Source organism: Microcebus murinus, chromosome 11 (genome assembly GCF_040939455.1).
Source record: "Microcebus murinus isolate Inina chromosome 11, M.murinus_Inina_mat1.0, whole genome shotgun sequence".
Taxonomy (NCBI): domain Eukaryota; kingdom Metazoa; phylum Chordata; class Mammalia; order Primates; family Cheirogaleidae; genus Microcebus; species Microcebus murinus.
In genome coordinates, this window is record NC_134114.1 from 28,296,537 (window position 1) to 28,308,928 (window position 12,392).

The 12,392-nt window shown below is 32.9% G+C and overlaps 1 protein-coding gene across 1 annotated transcript in view; it reads right to left on the minus strand.

Moving 5' to 3' along the window:
- NUP155 (nucleoporin 155) overlaps positions 1-12,392 on the minus strand; it is a 61,145-nt gene that overhangs the window by 30,684 nt on the left and 18,069 nt on the right. Inside the window, exons 11-16 of the mRNA XM_012736459.3 lie at positions 12,119-12,271; positions 8,410-8,510; positions 5,619-5,789; positions 3,584-3,694; positions 2,185-2,279; positions 49-137 (exon numbers count right to left, since the gene is read on the minus strand). Of these exons, the coding sequence (XP_012591913.2) occupies positions 49-137; positions 2,185-2,279; positions 3,584-3,694; positions 5,619-5,789; positions 8,410-8,510; positions 12,119-12,271 (720 nt within the window). The remainder of the gene's footprint in view (positions 1-48; positions 138-2,184; positions 2,280-3,583; positions 3,695-5,618; positions 5,790-8,409; positions 8,511-12,118; positions 12,272-12,392) is intronic.

Below are 12,392 nucleotides of genomic sequence, written 5' to 3' on the forward strand. Positions count from 1 at the left end.
AAAATTCAAATTATTATGAACAATTTCATATCGATGTTTCATACTCACTAGAATAGACAGGAGACCCCAAGATGGGACCAACATTACTCGGAGGGGGCAGAGTAGTTGGAAATCTCATCTGCGCTTCACCACCATACCTATTTTTATGACAATAGAGGCTGAGTTTATTCAGTAAAACCATCCATCTTTAAAGCTGGATTTGTTCCTAGTCTTTAGCTTCCAAATAAATGCTTTAAGCATTGGATACTTTCTTGTGCTGACAGTGAAATATATGCATAGGGTACATAATAAATACTTATTCAGTAAATGTTGAATTGAAACTGCTACCAGGGAGAAGTATTAGGTTATTAAGTATGAAATGTCCAATTTCCTTAAGTACTAAATTTAATAGTTGATATCTTTGACATTTTACTTTGACACTTCTTGTTTTGTTTTTATTGTGAAGGTGTATCTTCTAGTTTTACAAACACATGTTTTGGCTTGTGATTATCTTTCACAGTTTTTTTTTTATAGAGCAATTTTTGTGAAACCACGAAATCAAAAATTAGTGTTATTTTCGAATATGAGTTCCTTTGTGGAACCAATGCAGTGCCAGCAGCACAAAATATCAACGAAGTATTTGAAAAGAATGTGGCTAATGAACGCACAATATGTTGATAGTTTGAGTTCTGTTCTGATAATTTTAAACTTGAAAATGAGCCATGTGGGAGACCTGAGACCAAGGTGAATAATGAATGCTGAAAGCTGTAGAGGAAACAAAGCTGTAGAGGAAGCAAATCCTATGCATGAATTAGCAACAAGGTTTGATTTTATTATTCCAACAATATTGGACCATTTGAAACAAATTGACAAGGTAAAGAAGCTGGATAGATGGGTTCTCTGCATGTATTAAACAAACATCAGAAGAAAAATAATCTCGAAGCTTGCCTTTCTTTGCTGTCACGACATAAAGGCAAATCATTTCTATACCATATTATTACATGTGATGAAAAATGGATTCTTTCTGATAATTGCAAGTGTTTGACATAATAGCTGGATAAAGATGAAGTGCCAAAACAGAGTTCAAAACCGAATATTCATTAAAAAAAAAGCGCTAATGTGTCTGTTTGGTGGTCCAGTGCTGGAATTATCCACTACAGCTAGTCAATTAATTATAACAGATGTCTATTGTAACCAACTGGACAAAATGATGAGAATGCTTGCAATTAAGCAGCCAACACTGGAACAGAGACAGGCCAATCCTCTTGCAAGACAACACTCGACCACATGTCACACAAACAACGCTGCTCAAACTATAGAAGTTGGACTTGAAAACTCTCTGTCATCCACTGTATTCACCTCGTCCCAACTGACTATTGCTTCTTCCAGGCTTTGGACCACTTCTTGGGAAGGAAAAATATTCAGTTCTCTAAGCTGTGGAGAATGCCTTTCATGATTTCATCTCTACTTGTTCTCCAGGGTTCTTCACTGCTGGCACAAATGAGTTACCATTAAGATGGCAAAACTTGCCAGTGATGTCCTGATTAAAAAATAAATAAATAAAAAAATAAAAAAAATAAAAAAAAAAAAGATGGCAAAACTGTGTAGATAGTTTAGGTGTATAATTTGATTAATTGTATTATTTCCTGTTTCAGATATAATAAACTACACTTTTGATTCGAAATTGGACATTTCATATTTAATGACCTAATATAAGGGACTCTGATAACTTCTTAGAAACAATGTACAATGCATAGTTTACTTAATGAGTAACTGCCATGAAAAATTTCACACTAGATTATGGTTAGACAATGCTTTAAAAACCTTTTTTAAACAAATCACATTATAACTTCTTAGCTAATATTTTCCAAATAAAAATATCTCTTTGATACCAAGTTTCCTTAAAGTGATTAAGAATCCCTCAATACCAATGATACATATAAAGCAGAACTGGCATAGTGTCTGAGGAAGGAAGAAAGATAGATGAGATTGTAACTGAGGTAGAAAGAAGACTAGACAAGAAGTTGGAGAACAGAATCCAGAGATAGATGCTTCCATCAGCATCGTAATTTCATCCTTTTGCAAATATATTTTAGTACTTTGTCTACATAGTCACTCAACTGTTTAGCAAAGCCATTAACTATCCCGCTGGTATTGAAACCATTTAAAAAGTGGCCCAGCACCAAAAAAACCCCTGACATATACCTGAAGAAAGCCCGAGTTGCCCAAGCAGATACTTCTCTATCACAGGCACCAGTGGAGCAAGCAAGAATAAGGCAAGTTGCACAAGCTTGGTCTTCCTGTAAAAAGAATATCTTCCCTGTATTAAAAATAAACATTTTTTTTTTTTTTTGGAGACAGAATCTCAGTCTGCTGCTCAGGCTAGAGTGCTGTGGTGTCAGCTTAGCTCACGGCAACCTCAAACTCCTGGGCTCAAGCAATCCTTCTGCCTCAGCCTCCTGAGTAGCTGGGACTACAGGCACATGCCACCATGCCTGGCTAATTTTTTTCTATATATTTTAAGTTGTCCAGCTAATTACTTTCTATTTTTAGTAGAGATGGGCTCTCACTCTTGCTCAGGCTGGTCTTAAACTCCTGAACTCAAACGATCCACCTGCCTCGGCCTCCCAGAGTGCTAGGATTACAGGTATGAGCCACCACGCCCAGTAAAAAATAAACATTTTAAAAGGAGTTTTATTTCCTGCTCTGTCCAGTGTTTATATCTGTACCTAGGGCAGAGCAGATGCTCAATTAATATTTGCTGACTGAAGGAAGTTAGCTGGTATTAAAAAGAGAAGTGAATACTAATGGTTTTAAAGTTTATCAGAAGCACTAGTATTAAAGAATTCTCTTTTTCTTTTTATCTAGATTGTGATTTAGTTCCTGGTTATTTTCTTCTTGTAGCTTTTCTACCTTTTAGAAAATAAGAGTAAATGCTAACATACACTGAGTACCTATCGTGTGTCACACACTAATTTAAGAGTTTAGCACATATTAATCTTCCCATCACATGCTATTGTTATATGTAATGCATATTACATGGAAGAAAACTGAAGCCCAGAGAATTCAAGTAATTTACCTGAGTGTTGGAGCTGGGATTTATAACATAGAGTGTTTGAATCCAGAGTTTGTACACTTAACTTTGATGTGATATTTTAAACTAACCACTCCCAGTTTTATCTTATCAATTCTAGTCATGGCTTCAGACTGCTAAGGTCTCCACACTACTGCTTCAAGTTTCCTCCTCAGGTCATTAAGCCAAAACAAAGAACTGAACAAAAAAGGGACTTATCCATAAATGTCTTATGCTTTTAATAAAGATGTATTTATCATATAACTTGAACATCAAACTCTTACTAGTAGACTTTAATGATAAAAAATTATCAACAACAGAGAATAAAAACCTGGGAGTTTACTGTAAGACTTATATTAATCCTGCTTTCAAATGTTGGTATACATTTGACTTAGGCAGAGAAAGGAATATTGTTAAGATTATCTGTTTATTACAGTATTTTAGTCCCAATTTATGTAAAATTTAACTATCATTCCCACTATTTCATGGTATAAAATATCATCACATTTTTAAAAAAGTATAAGTAATTACCTGATGTAATTTAAAGAATCTTTCAATTTCTTCTCCATCTCCACCAACATTACTCACAAGGAGATGCCTCAGTTGATCTACAGGTCTGAGTTTATGAAACATAAGACTCCCCTAAGAAATTTTTTTAAAAAAGAAAAATAATATGAATAATAAATTTACCAAGATTGGCTGGTGGCAACTGACCCTGCTACCTTCTTTAATAAAATAAATGAAACAAACAAAAAAATAACTTCAAGAATACAAAGTAAACTGGTCAAAAATATCACTGTATTTTAACTCCCAACATATACCAAAATTATAGATACATAGAGAAAATTTAATAAGAAAACACTACCTCCCTCAAAGCTGCCCCTAAAACCAGAAAATTAAAGTTAGATTATTAATCAAGTTGCCACTATGCATATCCATTTAAAAGAAAATGAAGCTGGAGCCATACTCATATCTTGTGTCAGGATAAATTTCAAACAGATCAAAAGATTTAAAGGAAAAAATAAAACTATAATAATACTAGAAGAAAATGAGAAGAAACTATAGGTGAATTATTTTATAAAACTTAGAGTCAGGAAGCTTCTTAACTCTGACATAAATCCCAAAGGACAATTGGTAATTTTGACTACTTATAAACTTGTCTGTATGGGAAAAATCTCAATAAATAAGACCAAATGACAAACCAGGAAAAATACTTGAGGCTAAAAATAAAAAAAAAATGTTTGTTTCCCTGATACATAAATCCTAATAAATATTGATTTTATAAATAAAAAAAGACAACTCAATAGAAAAGTAAGTACAGAATAAGAAAAGATAGTTCACAGAATTATAAATACTTGAAAAGATAGTCAATCTCTTCATATTGTACTGAGAGAGGCTTTCACAAATATCCATAAACATTGCTAGTGAAAGCACATACACTCTGAGTAGATATGATACCATGGCTTTACTCATACACACATGAAATGATATATGCACAAGTCTGGATTTTTTTTTTTTGAGAGACTGGGTCTTGCTCTGTCACTTAGGCTGAAGTGCAGTGGCCCAATCATAGCTCACTGCAACCTCTAACTTTTGGGCTTAAGCAATTCTCCCCCCTCAGCCTCCCAAAGTGCTGGAATTACAGATGTGTACCATCAGGCCAGCTAAATTCTTAAAAAAATTTTTTTTGTAGAGACATGGTCATGCTATGCTGCCCAGACTGGTCTCAAACTCCTGGGCTCAAGCAATCCTCCTACATTGGCCTCTCTAAGTTCTGGGATTATAGCCACTGTGTCCAGCCAACAAGACTGTATTTTTTAATAGAAAAAGAAATCCATTAATAAGGGCCTAGTTAAATATGGTACATTCACACAAAGGAATACCTTCAAAATTTAAAATAGAATGAGAAAGTACTTCATATATGAATATGGAAAAGTCTCCAAAATATATTTTTGAAATATGAAAAGCAAAGTATAGAATAGTATATATGTTACCATTTGTTTAAAAATATATTTGTTTTGTTTGTATAATCATATCTCTGGAAGGATACATAGATACTGATAACACAGGTGCCATGGGTGCCTGGAGGAAAATGACCTGGATTGAATGGGAGATTTTATTATATATACTTCCTCTGTTTCACCATTTGAATTTTGTCAATGCATTATTATATAAAAATTAAAATAATAAGGAGATGTTTTTGAGTGAGAACTTACAAGAAATATATTTGGTTGTTCTTAAAAATAAACTTAGCTTACATAAGTTACTATATACTATTATGGTCATATAATTATATTGTAATCATATAAGTTACTATATATTAAATACATAGTTTTAGTATATTTTATGTTGCTACCAGTGATAGAAATGCTACTTTAGAAAAGCATAACACTCACAAAAAGATGGTTCTTTTTGTATCATTTTTGGTATTTATGAAGTATTCCTTAAGAATTCCTAAGTGTTTAAGAAAATGATTTCATTAAGCAACTATTTCAGTGTACTTGACAAAAACATTAAGTATCCCTTCTCTTCTTTTTGTTTCTACCATAACAGAATGTGTACATACCTGTGCCGAGAGGAGAACAAATTTCTTTGGAGGTAACATGTGTTGTTGTACAACAACTGGTGAGTCAGTTATTGGAATATGATCCTTATTTAAGGGTGTAATTATTTTATCTACTTTCAATTCATCTATTGCAGAAAGAGCCCAAGAATGACCATCAACACGGGTTGTCATCTATGTAAAAGAATTAATTTTTTTAATTATCTTATTGAAGTTACATAAAGTAAAAGCTTCTAGAAGAAAAAATTACAGACTTGCTAAATAAATATAGATTTAATAAATAATACATTAACATTAATATTCCAAAAAGTATTTATTTAATTTTCTATTATCCTTTTCTTTTAATCAAGCATCTTCTATACTATTAACAATAAATAATCTTTTCATACTAGAGGACAAATGCAAACTTTTCTTAAGATAAATTGTAAACACTATCTATCAGAACTATAATTCTCTTAACCAAAGAATAAATATTCTACCATCTTTCCATGATAGATTAAGCTATACTAGTAGGTTCAGTGCTTATATTTTACTGACCTGTAGATGTTTCTTTTTTTTTGTTTTTGTTTTATTGAGACAAGAATCTTGCTCTGTCGCCTTGGCTAGAGTGCAGTGGCATCATCACAGCTCACGCTACCTCAAACTCCTGGTCTCAAGTGATTTTCCTGCCTCAGCCTCTCAAGGAGCTGAGACCACAGGTGTGTACCACTACACCAGCTAATTTTTCTATTTTTTGTAGAGATGGGGTCTAACTATGTTGCTCAACCTAATCTTGAACTCCTGGCCTCAAGCAATCCTCCTGCCTCAACCTCCCAGAATGCTGAGATTATAGGCATGAGCCACCACACCTGGCCACATATAGATTTTTGTTCTCCTCTGAAATTATATTTGCTTTCCACGCTAAGATACTTTCTTTTAAAAAGTGCTTAAATACTCTATAATAAAAAATTTTATACTTTATAATAAAAAATTTCACGGATCAAAAAATTCAAAAAATATAGTCATGTTCATATGTCTAATACCTATCTGAAAATTGTTAGTATTTTGCCATCTTTGCTTTCTTTCTCTCTTCCTATATATTTTTGTTTTATTATACCATTTAAAAGTAAGTGACATATATATCACCTCTAAATACTTTTGCACATATCTCCTAAAAATAATGATGATCTCATACATAACCATGATACCACTATAGTATTTAAGAATGTTAATAATTCCCTAATATAATCTAATGTACAGGCAATATAAAATTTCCCAATGTCATTTATAGCTATTTGTGGAAATCTAGATTTTAATCAAAGTTTATATATTTGATGTTTTTTTTAAAAAAATAGTCTATATTTATTTGAGAAGAAATCAGGTATTATACAAATGAAATGATGATGTATAACATTCACTCAAAAAAAAACTTAACATTTACTGAGTGTTTCCTATGTGCCACAGTGTTCTGAGTGCCTTATACACATGAACTTATTTAATTCCATACCTCCACAGATGTAGGTACTATTGTAACCCTTATACATGAGGAAATGGAGGGCCAAAAACATATTAAGTCCTCTTCTCCAAAGCTTTAGCAGGTAGAGCCAGGATTCAAACTTGTACCCCTCCAATACTGCATCCCAGTCAGGACAGAGTTTATATCTTACTAAGTTCTGAATCCTCACAGTTTAAAGCTAGGCTCATAGTATGTGCTCCGTAAAGTTCAAAGAACAAAGGAAAAGAACAAGAAAGGCACTCCTTACTTCCTTATCTACCTCCTGTCCCTACTCCAGCTCCTTGAACTGTGTCAGAAATTCACAGAGCTCATGGAAACCATATTCCTATCCCTGGAAGTTAGGTTTTTATTCCTCCTACTTACATCTTTTCCCACTCCCCATAACTGGAAGGGCTCAAGTCTGAGAATCACTAGAAAGTAGTTAACGACAGCTAGAACCAAAAAATGCCTGTGAAGAGATGACTCCAAACACACAGTATCAGACATTTTCACCTCGGTAGAGGTTGGTTTGTCTGGTTTGATCAGCAGCCTCTAGGGGCTCTGCAGGAATATCTCGGAGGACAAATAGGGGTGGACAGAGGACACCAAAGGGAAGAAGAGACATGGTCTCCCCTTAGCACCTCATGGGCCAGGGGCTAGGATGAGTGGACTGCAGGGGTGGAGGGGGAGCCCAGTGAGTGAGTTCATGGCAGCCTTGTCCCAGGAAGACTATATCGACTTCATAAAGTATGTGGTGGTCTTTGCTTCCAAAAGACAACTACATGTGAGTTTGTATATGTAGGGAAGAAAAATGAAATACAATGGGAAAAAAATGCTGGAAATTCTCTCATATGAGTTTCAATTTACCAAACTTGTGTGTATGCTTGGCAATTTTTATAATTAAAAAAAAAAAAACACTTAAAAAATTTAGGCAAAATTACAAAAAGATTGTTAGAATAAAATTCTAAGTCAGAACTATAATGGACAGCCTCATTAGTTAAATAACTAAAAAAACCTGAATTTAAATGAGACAGTGATCATTTCAGAAAAGATACATGTATTTTCAGGTATGTTATGGAAAACATTCTAAAAGGGTTCCAGTGTTTTACTTAAGGATGTTTTTAGTGATTACCATAATAACTTCTAATGTGAAAGAGAAAAAAACAAAGAATTAACTGGACAAATTTCTTTTCAATAAGATTTCTAAAGATATAATATTATAGAAGCAATAGCAATAAGTCAGAAGATAAAGTTTCTTACCATAATATTCTTCATTCAAAATTATAAAAACATTTCTTTGGTAATTTTAGGATAAATTACCTGGGTTTCCATCATTGGTTTTTGGAAAGGAAAAGTATCATGGTTGACACACCATAAAATATCATTATCCTCATTTTCTGAGGCTGCCATCAGTAGAATACCTAAAAGTTTAATACATAAAATTTTATTACATGATGTCTAATAATATGCATCCCCAAATAACCTTAAAAATTACATCCCCAAATAACCTTAATAAAAATTATTAACATTAATTATTATTACACTAATACATGTATATATATAACATTAATCTTTATAAGCAAACAAGTTACAAAACAAAATAAAAATAAATTAACTGAAAGAACATATAATTATTGGCGGAGTCATTAAGTGCTCTTGATCTTATACTATATTTCTTTCACATCAACATTTATTTTTTTCACATTTTAGTATTTCTGAATTTAGGGTATATCTTACATTCAATGGCTTTATAAACTTAATTATTAACTTTAAAAAAACCTATTTAGTATATAAAAAAAATGCCATGACTTACAATCAATAGTAGCAAATATTCAATGAAATAGACTTTATGTAGTAATTTGTTCAAACACACCATGAATAAAAGGGATGACGGTGCTAGTGGAATAGCAGAAATAAATGTACTATAAAAACAATAACCTCAATATATCTAGCTGATATTACAGTTTGATTTTAAAATATATTCTCCTATGCTCAAATCCAGCTCCTCCTGCTAATTTGCTCCCTTTACACTGACTTCAGAGGTATCAGTTTTGAGTCCATTGGATGATTTTAGGTGAAGGGAATCACAATTAATTAATTAATTAAATATATAACTGGCTTGTAAAAAATTAGTTTATAGAGAAGCGGCAGAAGATGTTTCCTTAATTTTAGCACAAAAAAGTTTGAAAACTACAATTTAAGCTGGGTATGGTGGTGCATACCTGTAACCCCAGCTACTCAGAAGGCTGAGGTGGGAGGATCACCTGAGCCCAGGAGTTTTAGTCCAGCCTGGGCAACATAGCAAGACCCTACCTCTTGATATTAAAAACAAACAAAAAAACCAAAAATCTAACTATAATTTCATTGCACTGGTACATAACTAAAACCATAGTATCATTTCCTGAATACATTTTTAGCTTTGAAACTTAATTCTATTTGTAATAGCATCAAAAAAATTAAAATACTTAGGAAATAAATTTAACAAAAGAAGCGCATGACTTGTCTACTGTACACACATCATTAAAAGAAATTAAAGGTCTAAATAAATGGAAAGATATCCTATATTCACTAATTTGAAGACTTAATATAGCTAAGATGGCAACATTACCTAAATCGATTTACAGATTCAACTATCAAAATATCACCTGCCCTGTTTTGCAGAAATCGACAATCTGATCCTAAAATTTATATGGAAATACAAGAGATTCAGAATAGTCAAAATCACTTTTTAAAAAAAGATCAAAGTTGGAAGAGTCACACTTACCAATTTCAAAACTTACTACAAAACAACAGTAATCAAGACTTTGTGTTACTGGCATAAGGATAGACAGACATAGAGACCAATGTAATGGAATCCAGAATCCAGAATCCATACATTTATGGGCAATTCATTTTAGTTAATATTGCCAAAACAATTCAAGGGGGAAGAATAGTCTCTTCCACAATTGGTGTTCAGACAACTGGATATCCACATGGAAAAAGAATGAAGTCAGATTTCTACCTCATACAATATACAAAAATTAACTCAAAACAGCAACTTACATGTTATGTTATAAGGGAGAAGAGGAGTAAATCTTTATGACCTTGGGTTAAAGAACAGCTTCTTAGACATGAACCCAAAACATAGCAACAAAAGAAAATAGACAAACTGGACTTCATCAAAATTTATAACTTTAGTGTTTCAAGGAACACCCTCAAAAAATAAAAAGACAACCCACAGAATTGCAGAAAATATTTGCAAATCTTATACCTGATAAGTTACTTGAGTCTAGAATACAAACAAACTCCTACAATTCAATAATAGAATGACCAAATTTTAAAAAGACAAAGGACACGAACAATTAGTTTTCCAAAGATGATGTACAAATGGCTAAAAATCACATGAAAAGATGCTCACTATCATTTCACCATTAAGTAAATGCAAATCAAAATCACATATCACTTCACACCCACTAGAATGGATGTAAAAAGACAGAAAACAAGTGCTGAGAAGCATGTGGCAAAACGAGAACCTTCACACAGTTAAGATGGTAAAATGGTCTAGTTGTTTTGGAAAATAGTCTGGCATTTCCTCAAAGGTAAAACATAAGAGTTATTACAAGTCTTAGCAATTCCAATCCTAGGTATGTATATATACCCCAAAGAAATGAAAACCTCTACCAACACAAACACTTGTACAAAAGAGCAGCATTATTTATAACAGCCAAAAAGCAGAAACAACTCACCAAATGATAAATGCCCACCAAATGATGAATGGATAAGTAAAATATGGTACCTTCACACAATGAAATGTTATTTAGCAATAAAAAGAAACAAAGTACTGATACGTGCTATACCATAGATGAATGAACTTTGAAAGCATTCATGAAGATTCAAATTGATTTAAAAAAGTAGATTTAGTGATTTCTCAGTGCTGGAGAAGGAGGGAAAGGGAATGAGGAGTGACTACTGATGGGTATGAGTTTTCTTTCTGGGGTGCACAAAATATTCTTGACTTAAGACAGTGGTGATGGTTGTACAATTCTGTGAATAAAGTTAAAACCAGTGAATTGTATACTTTAAAAGGCTAAACTTTATAGTATGTGAATTGTATCTCAATAAAGCTATTATTTATTTATTTTGAAGTTTTTTTTAGACACAGGGTCTCATTCTGTATCCCAGGCTGGAGTGCAGTGGCCCAGTCATAGCTCACTACAGCCTCAAACTCCTGGGCTCAAGCAATCCTCCTACCTCAGCCTCTCTAGTAGCTAGGACTACAGGCATGTGCCACCACACCTGGCTAATTTTTAAAAATAGAGACAGAGTCTCACTATGTTGCCAAGGCTGGTCTCAAGCTCCTGGCCTCAAGTGATTCTCCCACATCAGGCTTCCAAAGTGCTAGGATTACAGGCTGAGCCACCATGAACAGCCTTAAGTTGTTATTTAAAAAGACTATGAAAGTACATGATACTATGTATTTGAAAAAATTCTATTTTTAAAGGAAAGTTTCATTTGGGTATAGGAAAATGAAATGTTAGAAGGCATTAAAATGATTAGCAAATGGAAACAAATGTTACAGAAATGTTCTTTCATAATGTGAAAAAATACAAAGTTTTTTAGTTTCAATATTTACTTAGAATTTTATTTTTAAAACTTAATTATGAATCCTAAAGAGTTTGTCATTATGATTTTATATGGTTGCATGCAAAACTTTCCATATCCATAAAGACACTGTCATAGCAGACATGGTATCAGGAAAGTCATTTGAGCTTTCCTAGCTATTCTAAAAGAAGAGTTCAGAGTGTAGTACACTGGATATAACGCTGACTTTGACAAGTGAGTTAATATATAAAATTAATACCATGCTAAAATTAAAACGAAACTAAAAAATTACTATCATTTTTATATCCATAACTGAAAATGCTCAAAATATAATGTTAATTAAAAAAAGAGTACCTAGATAAAAACCAAAACACTTTAAACCTTATTGGATAATTTATTTACAGTATTTTCAAATGCCTCAAAATGTCTTATAATTTTAAGAACTTACCTTTACTATAAAGAGCTTTATGTACTTTGGAAGGCTTTTCCACTGTTGAAGATGCTGAGAAGCCAGGAGGTAAGCGGACATGAACTAGCGTCAGAGTATTAGGCCGTGCCAATGGCTGTCTGAATGGACAAGTACTGAAATATAGCCTAATACCTGATGATGGGATAAAATCATGCATCAATAACAGAAAATAAAGGAACTGAGGTACATGTTTTATTGAAGCAATTCCATCGAGAAACACATCTCTGTTAAAACCATACATCACTTTCCCGAC